The sequence below is a fragment of the Eleutherodactylus coqui genome, unplaced genomic scaffold (genome assembly GCF_035609145.1).
Source record: "Eleutherodactylus coqui strain aEleCoq1 unplaced genomic scaffold, aEleCoq1.hap1 HAP1_SCAFFOLD_28, whole genome shotgun sequence".
NCBI lineage: Eukaryota > Metazoa > Chordata > Amphibia > Anura > Eleutherodactylidae > Eleutherodactylus > Eleutherodactylus coqui.
In genome coordinates, this window is record NW_027101783.1 from 461401 (window position 1) to 482415 (window position 21015).

General features: G+C 41.7%; 1 protein-coding gene across 1 annotated transcript in view; it reads right to left on the bottom strand.

Moving 5' to 3' along the window:
• The window catches only part of LOC136591280 (lysosomal-associated transmembrane protein 4B-like), an 85834-nt gene that overhangs the window by 18304 nt on the left and 46515 nt on the right, over window positions 1–21015 (bottom strand). Inside the window, exons 4-6 of the mRNA XM_066588496.1 lie at window positions 18260–18382; window positions 5300–5398; window positions 703–798 (exon numbers count right to left, since the gene is read on the bottom strand). Of these exons, the coding sequence (XP_066444593.1) occupies window positions 703–798; window positions 5300–5398; window positions 18260–18382 (318 nt within the window). The remainder of the gene's footprint in view (window positions 1–702; window positions 799–5299; window positions 5399–18259; window positions 18383–21015) is intronic.

Here is a 21015-nt window from a genome sequence, read left to right on the forward strand (position 1 = left end):
TTATACAATGCCTAGTGAAATTAATGATCTGTCTGTGATGCTTGAATATGCTAGCTTCTCTCAGGAGGGTCTTGCATGTGGGTTCCCCTCTATTAAAAGGGTTGTTATCCTGGAAAATACTGCTGAATGGAGGTGAAGTGGTCTGGGGATCGTTCAGAAATGAATGACTACCTGTTTACACGGGCCGATCCGTCGTTCGGTTTTTACTCATGTATTTAGACCGAACGACAATTGATTATGGGAATCTGAACGATTTCTTGGCCCATGGAAAAGGGCCCTAATGTTAGTCCTGGGCTATCAAGGAATAGAAACAGGTGCTATTCTAACATCAGTGCTAGAATATCTGGGGATAGAAACAGCGGGTGGCGCTATTCTAACGTTAGTCCTGGAAAAGAAACAATGTTTAAATAAGTGTAAGTACAAAAATGCTTAGAACCATGGGCAGGATGGAGATGGAAACAAAAGTTTTCACGGGACAACCACTTTAATTTGGAATTCTCTAATAGGGTATTTGCACAGGGGTTTATTAAAACCATACAGCACATTTAAGAAGTATTTCTTCCTTTATAATGAACTCTACTGGGAACATTTCCTATCGCTCTTATATGTAAATCTTGAGGTTTTCAATATAATTGTTTACGTCGGTCATGATCTGCAGAAAACATCTAAGAAAATGCTGCAGAAAGAAAAACATGAACTCACTGTTGTATCATTGGTGGTTACGTAGACGAGGACATCTGAGGAGTTACGGTTATTGATGTACCGATAGCAGTTCCACACGCAGCTGATCAAGTAAGCCTGGGTACAAACACAAGTCTCATTAATTTCATTCGGAAGATGCAGTTAATGGTTACATGTGACAATATTGCAAAACTGGCAATGTCTACAAAGGAACTATAGCAAGCTTCTGCTTCCTTTGTATATGTATACAATTAGATACAAATGCCACTTGACATAGCAGCATCTGAGCCGCACGTAATTAATGTGTCCTTAGAGGATGAATATACACACAGAGTACAAACCCAGATAACACAATATAGTAAATAGGGAAGCGTAAAAGTGGAGAAAAAAGGGGATCTGACCCTAACCTACTGATACGAGGAGAAACTACCTAAAAGTATGAGGGTTAAAATTCTAAGTGCAACACCAATCGGGCCCACCCCACTTTGCCCCGTTGCCGGCCGTAAGAAGAGACACCACACACAGGAGTCTGGTCTAGCTCCTCACACGGGAGAAAAAACTGCGCACTTTATTACAGATTACATGAGATCTTATACCCTCTGCCCTCTCACCACTAGGGGGTGATGGGCTCATAATCATATATGGGCAGTCCGGATTTCCGCCTTAGACAGTGAGGCGCCTCTGGCTTATACAGAAAATCACGTATTCAATTAACTCCAGTACAAAGAATTACCCACACAATTCTAAGAAGTCTGGCCTAACATCCATATATGGGAAGTCCGGATTTCTGGCCTAAGACAGTCAAAATTATGTACATTTGAACATCTTGATATCTTGTTTCTGCGCTTCTGGGAAATCGGCCAAGTACATGCGGCCTTGTGTCTGGTTCTTCTTCTCTGAATTTAAGATACATCTCTTGCAAAACCTTGGCATATCTGATGTAAGGCGAAGTATTAAAGTTTTTTTCTCATTTGGAATTGAATAAAACTTGCATACAGGTATAAAAGCATGAAAAACACATATGGCAATATATATATATACCCTCACAAAAGGAACCCTGGGCAACCCTGACTCTCCCTAGATGGTGACAGGGAATGTGACAAAGGTTAGATGTTACACAAGAATATGAACCACAAATGTGTAGATTGGATGTAGCAAAACCGCAGATAAAACAATTCACCGGGCTAATTAATCTGAACCAGTGGTGCCAAGCGTCCAGAAATTCTTGGACAGTTTGTAAAAATAGGGTAATCTTTTCCAATGTCCGTGAGCAATAATAGATTACTCCGTGAAGCTTTTGATGCCAGTGGTACTTGAGCAGGTTGAGATTGTAATTAGTGTCATTTTACAGTTCACAATCAATACTTGTAATGTGTTCATTATCAATCTGTTTCATTCGTTATGCTTTTCTGATGCATCTGTAAAAATGTTTGTCTGTCTGTGATTTTTAGATAAGAAAAGAGAAAAAAAATCGGGGTGGCAACCCTAATCTGAATTGAGATGCAAGACCGAAGCAAGAGGTACTAACTTGACCACAAACACCTTCAGACTGAGAGTATAACTGGCGTTCTCTGTGAGGAGGAGCCAGAATATATGTGTACAAACTAAAGCTGATTGGCCAGCTGGGATTCACACTTCCCAGCTAACCGATGTATCCACATAGCAGCAGAGAAGTGACCCTGTTGGTGTCTAGCGCTGAAATGACAATGAGTATGCATAGGTGTGAGGTTTGAGCATCAAGGGGGCCAGGACTGACGCTGTGATATCACCCTGGTTCCGATCCTCCGACACGAAAAGTGAGCCATGACAACTTCTTTCCTGTATACAGTATATATATATATATATATATATATATATATATATATGCACACTATAAAAATAGTAATTTTGTAGCTTTACTGCAAAGAGCTCCAATGGTTCTGAAAGTGCATTAAAATGAATGATAGCCATAAAACAGCTGAGCACCTTCGTCACTTGGCATTTTCGATCTGTCCCTTACACTTTAAGGCAGAGCACCAACCTCTCATCCAGGAAGAGGGGGTTAGGCAAGCTCATTCTTCGGGCAAATTAGATTCCCCACAGCCGAGAGCCTACTGATCAGTCCCTCATGATATATCCAATAGAAAAGTGTGAAAAAACTAACGATGAGGAATTTTATGCATTGTTATGCTTTGCATTCACAAGTTCAAATCGAGTTCTTAACTTTACACAAAGAGGCCCAGAGTCGTCATGGGAATTATTTTCCAAATGTATGTAATAGAAAAAGCTAATAGAGCCATAACATGGTTAGATTAGTGTGAGATCCTCGTAAAGAGAGCGCCAAGTCAAGAATTGTGCCATAATAGTGTTTATTCAAGTGTTGCCTGAACAGATGTAAAACTTCAGGACTACATCCAAACTTCCATAGAAATGAAGTAAATACCATTTCTAGATGTAAGCTGGGACAATAACATAAGAGGGAAGGAAATAATCGTTTCCTTAAATGGTTACTGTCATTTCAACAAACATTGTGGAAAGCAAGTGGAGAAAAAAAAACAGCTTTTGATGGTGGTGCTCCAATATGCAAATTCTCCACTTTTTGTTTTCCACACCTGTCAATTTCCACCAGTTGAAGAGTCCTAGGAGAAATGACCCCCAATATCCAGCCAGGATTGCAAGAATTCCTCCCATTGATATCAGTGCGAATGTTAAATGGAGTTGTGTCCAGCATAGCACAACTCAGCCAGGTGAGTGTCCATCCAGACACATACAGCTGCTATATTGAGTGAGAAATTACCCTCACTATACTCAGATTGTGTCCCACATTCTTCCCTCCTTCTCATTTTTCCTGAGCTGTAGAGGCCTTGGTTCCATTTTCTGCCAAACTTTGTATGAATCAATAGTCTTAGCATATATATGTAGCTTTGCAATATATCTTTCTAGAAAAAAAGTTTTTTTCCCCTGCTTACCGGTCCGTTATTCTCCATCCTCTGCCTCCTGCACAAATCATTAAAGGGGTTGTCTCACGCCAAAACGGTTTTTTTTTTATATTCAATAGGCCCCCCGTTCGGCGCGAGACAGACCCAAGGGATGGGTTAAAAAAAAAAAAGTTTATTACTTACCCGAATCCCCGCGCTGCGGCGACTTCTTTCTTCCTTTACCAAGATGGCCGCCGGGATCTTCACCCACGATGCACCGCGGGTCTTCTCCCATGGTGCACCGTGGGCTCTGTGCGGTCCATTGCCGATTCCAGCCTCCTGATTGGCTGGAATCGGCACACGTGACGGGGCGGAGCTACGAGGACCAGCTCTCCGGCACGAGCGGCCCCATTCACCAGGGAGAAGACCGGACTGCGCAAGTGCATCTAAAAACGCCAGAAGACAGCGAATTTAGACGGATCCATGGCGACGGGGACGCTAGCAACGGAGCAGGTAAGTGAATAACTTCTGTATGGCTCATAATTAATGCACGATGTACATTACAAAGTGCATTAATATGGCCATACAGAAGTGTATAACCCCACTTGCTGCTGCGAGACAACCCCTTTAACTCTCAATTCACTGTCAAATCCATTTTGAGAGAGAGGACGGATTATCAGATCACTGATGGATCAGATTATATGCTGCTGGTGTTGCATTTAACTCACAGAACACCGCCTAGACTGGATGCAGCTACATCCATTGAGAGTAGGACAAGGTATTACAGCTCATCCATATTCAAGTGAATGAGGGCTAAACTGCAATACCAGACACAGCCACTGCACAAAGGTGGCACTGTTTCTTTTTCCAATTAGTAGGCTAAGTTATTTTTTTATTCACAGGGTCATGAAGGAAGGATAGGTTACAATGCTCAGCCCCATCCCTTGGCTTTGGTGGCATTGGGTACTTGAGGATTGAGATTCTGATCCCAGAATTCAAGCCCCAAACAATGACAGCAGTCTTTAAAGGCAAAGTCCACCAGACTGTTGTGCAGAGACTTGAGAAATGTGCACTCCTGTGTACTTGCTCCTAGTTGGAGGTTTGGAGGTTCTACAGTGTTCCAGATAGTGCGTGTTGGGATGTGCCTGGGCACCCTGGCATACCCTCTACATATACCTGTAATTTTCTATCTGTCTTATAGCAAAACAATTCTTTATTAATGAATGTTAGCTAGTAAGTGCTTCTGTAATTTTTGGGAAGGAAAGTTCAAAGAGGTGTCAGCTGACATGTTGGTCCATTGAAATCAACGGGTGTCTCATGAATAATCAACGTTGGTGATCCTCCACACTTGATTGTTCTTAACTCAGCTTTTCGCTCTTGTTAACAAAGGAGAGCCCCAATCACAGAACACCCCTACCACATCAATATGTTGTGATAGATACAAACACCCTCTTTAAACAGATTTCAGCTGAAATCAATGGCTGTCACATGAATAATCAACATTGGTGGCCCTCCATACTTGCTGGTTCTTGACTCAGCTCTTGCTAATAGAAGGAAAGCCCCAATAACAGGACCCTCAGTATCTTGATATAGATGCAGACAGATCATTTAAGGCATAAAATAAATGAAAGATAACTAATACATTCTGTGGCTCATTTATAATAAAAAAAATACCCATAGTTAAATGACACTCCTCCTATATAAGACATCAAAGCACTTACCTTAAAAGCCAAGATGACACTTATAAAGAAGAGAATGATCACAACAAGGCAGGTGGGATTCACCGAAAGGATCTCCTCCTTGTAAGGAAAATTGGATGGCTGCAAAATAAACACAATGCGGTTAAAAGCAAAGTCAGAAAATATACAATAATAAATTGCATGTGTCATCCATCCTTGCTGAGAAGAGCGTTTCCTGGTTCGATCCTTCACAAAGCAAGACATTAAGGCTGTAGAGGTCTGTTAGAGGCCAGAATTACATATGGAAACGCAGACTTATGGGACGTGTTTACTTTTATTACATTTATGTGGAATGAAAGCTTTCAAGCCTCATGAGTTGTGCCCCATGGAGACATCCACGGCTGATGCCTTATAGCGGACCTGTCAGGGGAAGACAAACAGTTCCGGTAACATTACCAAGAAAGGGCCACTTTACAAAGCAATGCAAGTTCCTCGTAATTCTAGCTAGTTTCTTTCTAGGGTAGAAACGCAGTCAAGTGTATTTGGAATCATCATCCTTATAATGATGGACAGAAGCAGAATAGATTCATAGGGCAAACTATTTAGGACCAACGCAAACTATGGGGCTTCAATACTGTCCATGCATGATTCATAGCTGGACCCCCTTATTATTGAGCTCGGTAAAGGTTCAGCATCTCATTTTTGACTGCGGGAATAAAATACAGAAAATAACCAATTTATGTGAGATTGTTAGTTTTTAGTTCACTCCGATTTACTCTGTTACATGGATCATCCATTTATTCATATGTGATTTTGCTCTATGCGTTACTAAGTAACACATTTTGGCATTACGGTACTAGTACATGAGCGCTAGTGGCTGCCGTTAGTAATTGCTATTTAGTGCTGATTGCAAGTTTAGGTGCAGCCCAGCAATTACCTCTAAATCATGAACATTAGCGCCATTTGTGTAATAGCACATTTAGTCCAATGTGAAGGAATAGATTATAGACACAGCAAATGTCATTTTTTTGGTCTTTAGAGGGACTTAGCCAAGCAGTCAGTGAATTACCATTGTTAGTATGCATATGCACAGGCTTGCTCTATGATATCATCTGACATTTAATTGATGGACAAAGCTCTGCACATAGGAAAAGAAGAAGAAGGAAGAATAAGGGCTCTTTCACACGAGCGCAGCGATTTTTAGTTGGCCGTGTCACGGCCACAGCGCGACCGAAAATCGCGTGAATGGGCGCACAAATCTGCCGTTTGTGCACCCGTTCAGACAGTCCTGGAATGCCGTCAGGTGGGAAGAGACAGTTTAGCTCTGCCAAACTGCCTCCCCCTTTCTGCCGCCTCACCGTCTCTCGCCAAGGGGAGGGCTTGGGAGCTAGTGTGCTAAGCTTCCGCCGCCTTTCCGCCCCTTGTCGGCTGCCAGCAATGGGAAGGGGTGGGACTGGGCGGGAGCTAAGCAACTTTCCCTTTGCGCCGCTCCCTCCCATTACAAACAGCTGGCAAGGGGCAAAGAGAAGAAGTGAAGGGGGTAGGAGTTTAGATTAGGAACTTCTTATCTCTGACTGCATACTTTTGGTCCAGATTGGAATATTAATAAAGTCTATGCTACTTGGGTATATAGGAATTACATGTTCACATAGCGACATACACCTGGGGCGTAAACATATGTTAATCATTAGCGTCATTACATACTAGGCCAATCATGAGTTGTTATGATGTTGGGGGGGGGGGGGGCATACATGTAATTGGTACGTCATATTCAGTATATTTTGTATTGTACTTCCTTTGAATAAACCAGAAGATTGTGGGGGCTGACGGATAGCATCTGTGAGTTCAAATACATATATTCATGCATGAAGCTTCTCATTATAACCAATCTGGAGCAAACCAGTGAAACCTTCTGGAATAGGATTTATTCCTATAAAACATATTTTGTTGGACTGGGACTAATTGGTCATCATGATAAAGCTAGGACTACATGGTGAGTTTAGCAGCGACAAGGGTCGTGCGATCAAAAAAAACAGTGTAGCACTGTGATCTTGCACTGTCATTGAAGTCAATGGGGTTGTGGTGCTGCTCGCAAGTTGCTGTGATCGCGACTGCTCAGTTTGTGTAAAATTCACTGAGGTTTAATTTTTTGCAATCTGCAGGTCACAGTAGCGTCACCCAGGTTTCTTCCAGGGTCGCTGTGTAATCCTATCCTGAAGCATGTCCTGTAACTTCAAGAAATGGCTCTCATATCATTATGGTCAGTTGATGTTAGACTAGACAAGTACTTTACAAACTACCGGTAGACATAGAAGTAACAGAGCAGAGGTAACGATCACACTCAGTCCCTGGTGCCTATGGTAGTCTAAAGGCCTCTCTGCCACAATCTAACATCTTTTTGAATAGTACATAGTAGGTTGATGTCGAAGTTCAGAAAATAGTGAAAAAAAATTTAATGCATGACTAGCGTAAATTGAGTCAGAGTTGCCAATCCCCTTCTCAAAGTTTGTCCCCGAGGGCCTCAAGGAAGACTAGACAGTCAAAAGTGGATTTTATGGCAACATAATATATATAAATATACAAATATATATATATATATATATATATATATATATATAAAACCAACACCATTACATCAGTGTAAACCAATCCACAGAGAGTCATCTACCCATCCAAGATGACAACGCGTACAACATTGAATGACAACACTTGAGTGCTACAAAAGTTGATGACTTTCTGCACAACTCATTTGCCCCTAGGTGTGATTCAGCTCTGAGGCACTGACAAGACCACCTGCAGATGCCATAGATTACCTCTGTGACTGACTCCAAAGAGATTATATATATATATATATATATATATATATATATATATATATATATATATATATATATATATATATACGGCAGCATAAGTGTTAGATAAAAAATATATATTTTTTAAAATATGGAACAATAAAGGCTTGGATATTTTGTATCTACCATTTATGTTGCCATTTATCTATAACTGTTGGACTAATTTGGGTGCTTTTTTGGTACGATGTCCACAGCTACGCCTTTGCATTGTTTTTTCTCCCCACCCTGACTGGGTTGAAATAGAGGGGGAGTGCTGCTTGACTCTACATTTGCAGATTTGACTCCGAAGAGATAACAAAGGAGGAAAAAGTGCGGAAATGACAGGAAGTGGAGGAGTTAGTCGGAGGAGGAGGCAGAGAGAGAGGCAGCAGAGTGAGGAGCTGCACCACTTTACAAAGTTACCAGAGATCGGGAGTTGGAGGAGAGCACCGGAACTAAAGAACAGTGAGGAGTAGTGAGCCGACAGAACTCGGATTGGACGCAGAGTTTATTTCAAATCTGTTGAAAGGAACCTGAGTCAGGGCAGATTCTGCGGCTGCTGGACGGAAAGGGCACTTCTCAAATGTGAGTGAAACTTGTCCCCGCGTAGCTAGCAGACAAAGGAAGTGCAGACACTCCTACACTAGTCCCTTCATACCTCTATCAATAACCATCCGGAGCAACTCCCAGATAACTAGGCCCATTTACATGGAGTGATGATCGCTCAAAAATCACTTAAAAGCGATTGTTTGAGCGATAATTGTTGCGTCTAAATGTGCGGCCATTGTTTACTTTTCGTGCACTGCTAGCTGATCATCAAATTCAGGCCAACCTAAAAATCGTCATGTGGTCTTATCAGGAATTCTCCGTGGGTAGTGCTGATAGCATTGTTTCCTGTCGGAGCACAAAAGAACTGAAAGCAGATAAGAGCCCTTGGGCTATGAACTGCATTCAGCTAAAGGCTTCATTTGCACGCCCAATAGCTATTAAGTAGCTGGGTAGCTACTTAATAGTTTATGCAAAATGATTGCTCAAAGCTATCACTCAAACTGTTGTTTGAGCGATCATTGCTCCGTGTAAATGGGCCTTTGGACTGGCGGGCGCATCCTGCCTAACAGAGAGAGAGTTGAAGAATCAATGCTTGTTTTACTCATAATCAGATAATCTGTTAAAGTTGCCATTGATTGCAAATCTACAAAGTACGAATTGTTTGTTAATTCTTCAATCACTGAGTAAGCTGTGTGTCTTCGGTTTACCACCATCTACGTGGACTTGTCTCATTATTTCACCACTGCAAATACATGTCCACCCTCTAAGGCACTGGCGTAGCATAGAAATTTTGCTACTGCAGTCATTTATCATTTGTGTGTAATCCGTCTGCTGCAAGAGCCTCTGTTCTAGGCACCACGGTGACTAGGTGTGAGTTAGAACCAACCACTCAAGTTACACCTGCTGACTTGAGCTCATTGCAATGTCACCACATCAACTGATTTGTTCATTAGTACTACCCTAGATCATGTTTTATGTTCTACAGACATAGGTTTGATTAAGCATGTAGAGTGAAAGTAAAAGGTGGGAGGAAGAAAGTTCCTGTGCCGTGAGAGGGAGGAGGGGGATCCATTAGTTCACTGAATAAAAAAGTAATTACCCACATAAGAACTAATATGGCTGGTATAATGGCAGTGACAGATAGTTACTTTGTAAGGTGGAAACTGCCTATTAAGTGCCTTAATAACCAAGCTTTTTTGCTGTTTTTTCATTGTTGCATTCCAAAAATCATATCTTGGCAGCATATGAAGTACATACCGGTAGTATGAATGTATTGTACAAATTTTATTAGTTTTTAGAGGGAAGAAAATAGCAATTCTAACATTGATTTTTTTACTGTGCTGTACAAATAATAACACTATAATTTTATCCCCTGAGCCAATACAATTACGGCAATATCAACTCTATAGATTTTTAATTAAATAATTTACTACTTTCACATAACAAAAACATTTTCAAAAAATTGTTTCTCTGTTGATGCATTCCAAGACTCATACGATTTTTATTTTTCCATTGACACAACTGTGTGAGGGCTTATCTTTTTTTGTGGAACAAGTTGGCATCATTTTGGCACACATATGACTTTTTGACCACTTTTTATTCCATTTTTCGGCAGGTAGTAAAAATCATTAGAATTTTATACTTTAGCTTGTAGCAGATGTGCTAAAACCAAAATTTTGTATAGTTTTTTTTTAATATTTGAGTTTTTCCATGAAATTATGCAAGAAAAAGTTTTTTTTTTAATTTCTTGGGATTTTTTTCTCTAAACTTAATTAAGTTTTTTTTACAAATAGTTTAACTAGGGAACTTAAAAATTTAATCGTTTGATCACTTTTATATATTACGCTTCTGTTTTGCACTGTATTATACCAGTCAGTGATAAACGGAGAGGGGGCGTATTCGGTCCTGCTGTATGAAGAGCCTTAGCATGCTTTCACACATACTGAATATTTCACAAGATGCTGCAGAATATCCCGTTCTCAAAATCCTCATGCCTAAATGCTGATTTTGATGTTGTTGAACTACCAGCAGAATTAAGTCATTTTCAAATCTGTGTCAAAATTTGTGTGATAGACAAGGAACTTTGTTCTGCATTTTCCCACACAGTGCAATATTTCGCAACACATCATCTAATATTTCTTATACTGAAGATGGTTGAATTTTGCCTTTGTTTACCCTACAGGGACTGATAGTCTTCTGACTGAACAATCATTAACACCCCCTATGGGGGTATGGAGGATGAAGACTTGAGAAAACTCAGACCTCAAGGTTGGATTTCAGAAAGGCAGATTTTAATGAACTCAGAAAGAGGGTAGGAAGAATCCAATGGGTGGAGGTTCTTAATGACAGAAATGTCCAAGAAGGTTGGGAAATATTGCAAAATGAGATTCTCAAAGCACAATCGTTAACAATTACAGATGAGCGAGCATACTCGCTAAGGGCAATTACTCGATGGAGCATTGTCCTTAGCGAGTACCTGCTCGCTTGGAAGAAAAGAATCGGCTGCCGGCGCGGGTGAGAGGTGAGTTGCGGCAGTGAGCAGGGGGAGTGGGGGGGAGAGCAGGAGAGAGAGATCTCCCCTCCGTTCCTCCCCACTCTCCCCAGCCGCTCCCCGCCCGCCACCGGCTGCCAAATCTTTTCTTCCGAGCGGGCAGGTACTCGCTAAGGGCAATGCTCCATCGAGTAATTGCCCTTAGCGAGTATGCTCGCTCATCTCTATTAACAATCCCTGAAAGAAGGAAGAATGGGAAGCATTTGAAGAGACCAGGATGGATGAACACAGAACTTGAACACATGTTAAAAGGAAGAAAAATATGTTTATCAAATGAAAAGAGGGGGAATATCGAAAGAAGACTATAATGTGGTCTGCAGAAACTGTAGGGCAAGTGTCAGAAAAGCTAAAGCTAATAATGAATTGAGGTTTGCAACAGAGGCAGACAGCAATAAAAAGGGATTTGGGGGGTATGTGAAAAGCAAAAAAAAAGTCAAAGATGCTATAGGATGCTTACAAGATGAAAATGGTGAATTGGTTAAGAATGATGTTAAAAAGACCGAACTTTTAAATTCCTATTTTGTATCTGTTTTCTCTCAGAAAGTAGATGGAACATCAACTGATCTTCCCTGTGCTATTGGGGGAATAAAAGAATGTAGGCTATCTATAAGCCGAGAGATGGTGAGGGAACACTTAGCTGACTTAAATGAATTCAAGTCTCAAGGTCCAGATGAATTACATCCTAGGATACTAAAGGAAGCAGTGGAGGTAATTGCTAAGCCATTTGCCATAATCTTTGTAAATTCCTGGAAAACAGGAGAATTCTTAGAAGATTGGAAAAGGGCAAATGTTGTCCCTATCTTCAAAAAAGCGAAGAAGGTGGATCCGGGAAACTACAGTCCTGTGAGCCTGACTTCTATACCGGGAAAGATTTTTGAACAAATTATTAAACAGCATGTATGCAAGTACTTGGATAAAAATGGAGTAATTACCAGAGCCAGCATGGGTTTGTAACAAATAAGTCATGCCAGACAAATCTAATTTCTTTCTATGAAAGAATCACTGCTGAGTTGATCAGGTAAATGCGGTGGATATAGTATATCTTGACTTTGACAAAGTATCTCATACGATACTTATTGAAAAAAGGACTAAATATGGGATTGACAAGGCAACTGTTAGGTGGATTCCTAACTGCCTGAGTGATCATACTCAAAGAATGGTCATAAATGGCTGCACATCCAAATGGAAGAATGTATCAAGTGGGGTACCATAAGGCTCTGTCCTAGGCCCAGTGTTGTGCAACATTTTTATAAATGATCTGGAGAAGGGGAATTGATGGAAAACTGATTAAATTTGCTGACGACATAAAGCTAGGAGGGATAGCTAACACTAGGGAAGAGAGAGAGAGTATTCAAAAAGATCTAGAAAAACTTGAACAGTGGGCGGCGACTAACAGAATGGTATTTAACAAGGAGAAATGCAAAGTCCTACATATGGGCAAAAAAAATGAAAAAAGCACATACAGAATGGGAGGAATTGGGCTAAGCAGCAGCACATGTAAAAAAGACGTGGGTATACTAATAGATCATAGACTGAACATGAGTCAACAATGTGATGCAGCAGCCTAAAAGGCAAACACAATTCTGGGATGTATTAAGAGAAGCATAGAGTCTAGATCACGTGAGATAATTATTCCTCTCTACTTTTCCTTAGTCAGACCTCATCTGGAATACTGTATCCAGTTCTGGGCTCCCACTTTAAAAAAGACATAGACAAACTGGAGCAAATTTAGAGAAGAATTACCAAGATGGTGAGCGGTCTGCAAATCATGTCCTATGAGGAACGGTTAAAGGATCTGGGAATGTTTAGCTTGCAATAAAGAAGGCTGAGAGGAGAACTAATAGCGGTCTACAAATATCTGAAGGGCTGTCACAGTGCAGAGGGATCAGCCCTATTCTCATTTGCACAAAGACAGACCAGAAGCAATGAGATGAAACTGAAAGGGAGGAGACACAAATTAGATATTAGAAAAAACTTTCTGACAGTGGGGGTGATCAATGAGGGGAACAGGTTACCACGGGAGGTGGTGAGTTCTCCTTCAATGGAAGTCTTCAACCAAAGTCTGGGCAAATATCTGTCTGGGATGATTTAATGAATCCTGCACTGAGCAGGGGGTTGGACTAGATAACCCTGGAGGTCCCTTCCAACGCTACCATTCTATGATATTAAACTTTGTATCACTTTCAGTTGCCGGTAGAGTATAGCAGGCAGGTAGGCAAGCCTGGGTAAGTGGTATTTTGATCTGTACCTGACCGCTCCATTCATATAGAGTATACTGATGTCTATTACACGAGTCAGTATAGTCATAGACTATAGCACTACTGGAAGGAAATATAGTCTAAAAGCTAAAATGACATATTGAAAGATCTAACTGAGGTTCAGTTGATCTCAGTGGGCAAAATACTGTGAACTAGTGGAATTCCTAAAAACAATTTATCCAAAAATATTTTTTGACCAGATACGTGTCAGGCTAAAAGAATGGAAAACCCACAATATGATTCATTTTCATCCGGTTTCTACTGTTTCCTCTATAACTTTGCAAGCTAAGCAGTAATATTTCGGCTACAATTATGTTATTGCTGCACAGAACTGCGCCAGCTCTCTAGAGTCGTACTGGAAGAACAGCCAAGAGGATCACATTACGGCGCAGACTATCTATTGCAATTATGAGCGGTTACCGGCCAGCACAATCTGCAGATGCTCTTTCGAAGACTTTAGAGAACAATTCATTAGCAAAGCAGGAACATCATCAGAAAGGAACAGCTGGCGAAGAAAACACTTTCACAGTCTCTGCTTTTTTTTTTTTTTACTCTCGCCTCGCTCTTCCTACGGACGGACGTCTGCCGAAATATCTTGGAGGTTTTTGGTCGCTTAAAGGAAAAAAACAGTCCAGGATTTGCTGTAAAATGCAGCCAAAGTACAGTATGTCTCAGTCACACCCGGGACTCGCGGAGTGGTCAAGTGACCTGATGATGTCATCTAAACATTAACTGTAATGCAGAAACAATATTACATTAACCCCTTCAGGACCAGAGATGATTTACTTTTTATTTTTGCTTTTTTTCCTGGCACATTAAAAAATGCAAGGTTCTTAGTATATAGTGTGATCAAAACATGTTCACCTAAGCGTTGGTGGATGGGCCAGTATACTTTGATCATATACACGAACAACCTTGCATTTTTTAATGCAGCTAGTATATACATTAGAGTTATATATTTTTCAGATAAAAAATGTATATGAGTGATATTGTCATGCGTTTCTGCGTATACTGAAGATAGGTCATTAATACTGAAGCACCGGAATACCCCTTTAACCCCTTAATGCCACAAGATATAAGTTTACGTCCTGGCTGGGGGAAACTTGATGCAGCAGCAGGTAAACGTACACCGTGTGGATGGTGCAGGCTCAGAAGCCGACCTCAACCTGCAATAGCAGGGATCCCCGCTCCCACCGTGACGTCATTCGCACTCTGCAATGTAATTGCAGAGGGACAATTTGTTGACATGGCAACCGAATGCCATAAACTGGTGTCCGGACCTGCCATGGTCTGCGATCGCTATAGTGAACCATAATGCATTGCAGTACATAAGTACTGCAGTGCATTATTTTAGCGATCAGGGCTTTAATGGTTCAAGTCCCCTACAGGGACAGAAGTATGTCTGAGGGCTCAAGCACACGGGCACCGATGCGCCCGTGTTACTGCATGATAAGACGTCCGCACCGGGTGTGGACGTCTCTCTGCATGACTGGCTCCATTGCAGGACATGTGTTCTAGCTGGCGGCCGGTGTGGAGAGTCGTCCGCACCGGCAGTGCAACGGTCTTATCCTGCAGAAACACGGGTGCATCGGTGCCCATGTGACTGAGCCCTTAAAAAAATAAATATAAATAAGTGTAAAAAAAACATGGAAAATAAAAATAATTTTTTTTCCGTACACTTTCCCATTTGTATTTTCAAAGCCCCCATATTTAGTATCAGCGTATCCATAATAAGCTATACAACAAATTGTAAACACTATTTATCCTGCATGGCAAAAAAACTAAAGAATCCTGAGGCTTCTCTCACATGAGCGCATAAACGGCGATGTTTTTATGCCCGACCGATATACGCAACCATCTGCTTTGTCTTCCAATGCATTCGTTCACATGGGCGAATATACGGTGCGTAAATTTGTCACACCGTTAAAAATGGAACATACGTGACCGAAATACGGCCAGCATATATACAGTGGCTATCATTTACCCAATATACTCCAGCGACTCCCATAGACTCCTACGGGAGCTGAAACAAGAAAGGGAGGGAGGGGCATTTTAGCAGCGTCCAACAATGTGAAAAGCTTACAGGTGCATCTGTATAGGCATTGCAAGGCATCCTGAATATTTTAACTCAGTGAGGGTTTTCCGGGGTGCAACATCGCTTCGTGTGAATGGGCGAGAAAACTTTGGTTGTGATGGCGGAAAAATGTCCATTCTGGTGAATATATGGTGCGGATGAGAAAACATAAAAACGCATTCGTTTGTGTGAAAGAGCCCTAAAAAACAGAGGCAAAATGCTTATTTTGCTTCCAAAAATACACAATAAAAATGATCAAAAAAGCTGTATGTACCCCAAAATGGAACAAAAAAAAAACAACAGCATGTCACAGAACAAAAAAACGAGTCCTCACAAAGTTCAATCCATGGAAAAATAAAAGAATTATGTGACTTTGAATGCAATGATAGGAAATGTTTTTTTTTTTAAAAGTGGAAAAACCTAGAATTTTTTTTTTGTATGGTTGTAATCATACCAGTCCACAGAAAAAAAATCACAAAAGTCTTACAATACACTATATGTATCCAAAAATGGTACCAATAAAATCTACAGTTTGCTATGCAAAAAACAAGCCCTCATACGGCGATGTTGATGGAAAAATAAAAAAAAAGTCATGGCTTTTGAAAAGTGGAGATGAAAATTCCCCAAAAATCATCACGTCCTTATGGTTGGAATAGGCCATGTCCTTCAGGGGTTAAAGTAAATGGGATTCAGCTATTCCTGGAAAATCCCTTTAACAAACATGTATCTAAGACATAATATGAGGAAACACCTGGTGAGACGTAAGACTACTTCAGCGCCATAATAATCATTCTTAGCCACCACTTCTAGATGAAGCAGAAAGAGACTAGGCGTTTACAAGGAAATATTAAAAGCCTCACTTGGCAAGACAGCCGAACCTTATCTAACACAATTTATGTCATCCCGACACTGCAGAAGGGAATGCTGGCCGAGATCCATGTGTAAATGAATTAAACACAAACTCATTACAAAAATAGCAATAAAATCAGATTCTTGCACCTCTGTTAAACAGCAAAGCTTTCACATTTGTCATGGTCATTGAGACAGAGAAGTGCTTTTAACCTGCAGGTCATGTCATGGAGATGTGTTTCAAGGTTAAGTGACTATCTTGTTATCTGTACATTTGACCACGTCATTGTTGGTCAAAAAGGTCGCCAAGACTAAAAGGATTTAGTGGCTCACATTTAGTACAGAGTAGCATTTGGACTATAGAGAAACATGTTCACAGTTTAACAGGGTTATCCTAGTAAAAACATTTGTCATCTATCCACAGGGTAAAATGGCGCTCCCCAAGTCCCCTCAGTGAATGGAGAGGTGGTGGGCATGCATTACTACTGCTCCATTCATCTTTATGGGACCGATGGAGGTAGCCAATTGCAACGCTTGACTATTTCCATAGACGGTGAATGGAGAGGTGGCCACTCATGTGCACTACCTCTCCATTCTCTAAAGGGGACTCAGGAACCACCATTCTAGTGATCATTGGGGGTTTCAGTGGTTGGACCTTCAGCCATCACACATTTATCACCTATCCAATAGTTGTGTTTAGTGGTAAAATCCCAACATATGGTTTTTGCATCTGTTGGGAAACTACAAAAAAACTTTTAGCATGAACTGGTAAAATGGGCCCAAATGTGTCACTAAAGTTTGAGATAGAATTGATCCCAAATACACATTTTTAGGAGTGTTAGGCAACCAAAAGTCTCTAGGAGAAAGAACTGATGCAGCGGCACACCTCAGATGCAGCTGCAGTTGTCAAAGTCACACCCCACCACAATCAGTGCTCTGCAGCTGCAGGCTGTAGCTACAACTCCTATTCATTCATCAGAATGCTGTCTGTATAGCCTTGCACCAGATTCCCCCTGCTTTCGGGTAATGAGTAAAGTGGTTGTTTCTGCCTGGATTGTTACTTACATTTTGTATATATCTAAATCTGTAAATATTACAGTACATGCACTTTGCAGCCAATGTTTTTATCACTTCTATGTATCTAGAAAAAGAATAAATTCACTTTGTAATTAGGATTTTCTTAGCTGTGGGGAAGCCGCTGTCTTCACGGGCTTAACTTCCCTGCACTCACACAGCTCTCAGAACTGCAGTCAGTGTGTACATATTCTCTTACTCCCCTGATTGTATAGTTACCCAACCTGGTATGTGTACTTATCTATAGGAACTATGTGCCTCTACAGTTTGTTGTGGAAACATAGTAACATAGTATGTTAGGCTGAATGAAGACAATGTCCATCTAGTTCAGCCTGTGAAAGGAGTGATGTATAATGCTTACAACATAAAGATAAGTGCACATACCAGTTTAGGTAAATATAAGACCAGGGGAAGCAGATTGTGTACACACTGACAGCAGATCTAAGAGCAGTGTAAGTGCAGGGAAGCTAAACCTGTCAAGTTAGCTAAAGACATCCTAACATCCCAGTTACTAGAGAAGCTGACTGCCTAATGACAAGCAGTGGATTGCAGAGACGCTGTACTTCAAACATGATTTTCAGTGGTAAAACAAAAAACAAATTAATGAAATTATATTAAAAGATTGATGACACACACACAGGCTATTAGATGAGCAGAAGTTGTCTGAAAAGTTAGTTATATTTTAACAGTAATATACAGAGCCTTGTGAATACATTCTCCTCTATCCTTGTGGTTACATCCTCCTCTATCTACTCAACAAGACTGCACACAACAGCTCTTATCAGAGATGGAAGAATACAGAGAAATATTTACCAGTTGTCGCAGGTAGTCTTGGATTGTGTTGGGATAGACAAGCACACTGACAGCAACCAGGGAGTTGAGAGCAAAGTCAAATATTTGGTAACAAAAAAATGGGATAATCCAAGCTGCGTGTTGCTACAAGGAAGAAAAGAGAAAGCTGTTAAAATACCAGACATTTAATGTGTATTCTTAGGCGGTATTCACATCATGATTTCATCCACTGTTTGACATGTATACTGGGAAAGGTTGCTAAGATATAGCTCTGACGGAAAACTGCAACATGCCCCACTATATAGACATACAGTAGACTATGTAGTGTACTATGCCATATTATACCATACCTTAATTTTAAGTATACCAACAAATACTGTCCCAACATAAGTCAAAAGGACACTCATTTGCCCTCTTTCTGGTGAAACCCTAAGGATACACTTAGCCATAGGCGTACATATAGGGGTTGCTGGGGTCGCGATTGCGACCCGGTCCCTGAGCCCCGGGGGCCCAGGGGGCCTCCTTTCCACACACTGACTGCATTACTTTCACTAAGGTCTCTGCGCGGGCCGGCAGCTTCTTCTGCATACCGGTGCTTCCTCCCGAACCTTCGCTCAGACTCCTCCCCTCTGATGATCTTAGTGCAGAACCATATAGGGGAGGAGTCTGAGCAGGGGGCTGGGAGGAAGCGCCGGTGTGCAGGAGAAGCTGCCGGCCCGCATAGAGACCTTAGTGAAAGTAACCGGGGGGGGGGGGGGGGGGGGACACCCTATGTGATGGAGGGGGGAGAGAACGAGGGGGACCCTGTGTGATGGGGGTGAGGAGAGAGAACGAGGGGTACCCTGTCTGATTACTAATGATTAGAGTTGAGCAAGCGTACTCTTCTGAGCTTGATGCTCGTTTAAGTATTAGCATACTCGATGGTGCTCACTACTTGAGCGAGCATCACGCTGTGTTCAACCCCCCCAGTTTTTTGCCCCTGCCTGCTGTGACGTGTCAGTTTTGGCCCCTCCCCTCTGCGACGCTGCGCACGTCAACGTCAATTTTTATGGCTGGCTGGGAGGGAGAAAGAGAGGGAGGGAGAGAACACTCACGAACCAAAAAAAAAAAAGCTCGGCACTCGGCGGGTCCCATTCAAAAATGATCGAGTCTCCCATTGTAGTCAATGGGGTTCATTAATCGAGTAGAGCTCTCGAATTTTACGAAAAGCTCGACTAACGAGCACCCGAGCATTTGGGTGCTCACTCATCTCTACTAATGATCCATTGATGGGTCATTTAAAAAAAACAGTAATGTAGCTAAAAGTGATGTACAAGGAGTAGCCGTAAAAAGGAGTGGGGGTTGGAGGGGTCGGGAAGGGGGCCCCAAGCTAAACTTTTGCACCTGGGTCCATGAGCCTCTAGCTATGCCCCTGCACTTAGCATTTGCATTGAAAGCTTTTCCTGGCATACACGCTATTTGTACATCATTATTCTGATGTGAACAGGGCCTTAAATAGGTGTTTCAGCATTGAAGGGTTTGTCTGCCTTATTTAACCCCTTGAGTGGCACGCCCGGAAAATTTCCGGGGACGAGCTCCACTGCTCATAGCAACATAGCCCAGAAGATTTCTGGGCTATGTATCACTATGGGAGCTGCAGAGCACAATGCCACAAGCTGTGACAGTGTGCTCTGCCTGCACAGACCCACACAGAGCAGTGCAAGGGCTTTGAAAAACCAGCAGAAGATATTGCCGACATGTCGGCAATGTCCTGCTTTGTTTACAGGTTGCCATAGAGACCATCGGCTTGTCGGAAGCAAGCCGATGGTCTCTGTGGCAGGGAGAGCTGGTTGTTAGCTGTCAGAGGACAGCTAGGTACTAGCTCTTACAGCAGAGATCAGAGAAAACCACCGATCTCTGCTGTGTTAACCCTTTACATGCTGCAGTCTATGTGACTGCAGCATGTAAAGGGCTGTCACTGCAGCATGTAAAGGGCTGTTACCATCGGACCCCCGGAATGTGATCAGGGGTCCTGATGCGTCCCTGTGGAAGTCCCCTAAAGGGACAAAAAAAAAATTTAAAAAAAATTTAAAAAAAAAGTTTAAAAATTATTTAAAAAATTAAAAAAACACTTGTCTCCCTTTACTTTGTAAAAAAATCAAAAATACAATCACACATGTGGTATCCGTGTGCGTCGTAATGACCCAGAGAAGGAAGTTAATACATTATTTAACCCCTTAATGACATGGCCCCTTTTTTTCTTTTTTCCCCATTTCTTTTTTTCCTCCCCCCTGTTTAAAAAAATCACAACTTGTCCCGCAAAAAACAAGGCCTTATATGGCCATGTCAATGGAAAAATGAAAAAGTTATGGCTCTTGAGACGCAACTGCAAAACTAGTTGAAATTCAATGATTAGACCATTTTAAAAAACCTGCCCTGGTGGGCACGACAGGGTGGTAGGAAACCTGCCACTCAAGGGGTTAATTGTATGAAAACATGCTCACTATGTCTAAAATAACAAATTAGCTTGTACACACCTCTCCTGGCTCCCTGCTGTGTCCAGTAGCCCAAACTTCTGATCTCCCCTGATGTATTGTCTACAGGCTGCTGCAATCACAGGGCTGGGTGATAGATCCTTAAGCTCTCTCATTGACTGCAGCAGCCTGTGAGGTCCCATAAATTGGCTGCTGTAGCCTGTAAACATTACGTCAGAGGAGAGACCCAGAGCTGTGGCACTGGACACAGTGGGGAGCCAGGAAAGGTGAGTGTAAACTGTTTTGTTATTTTAGAACATAAGG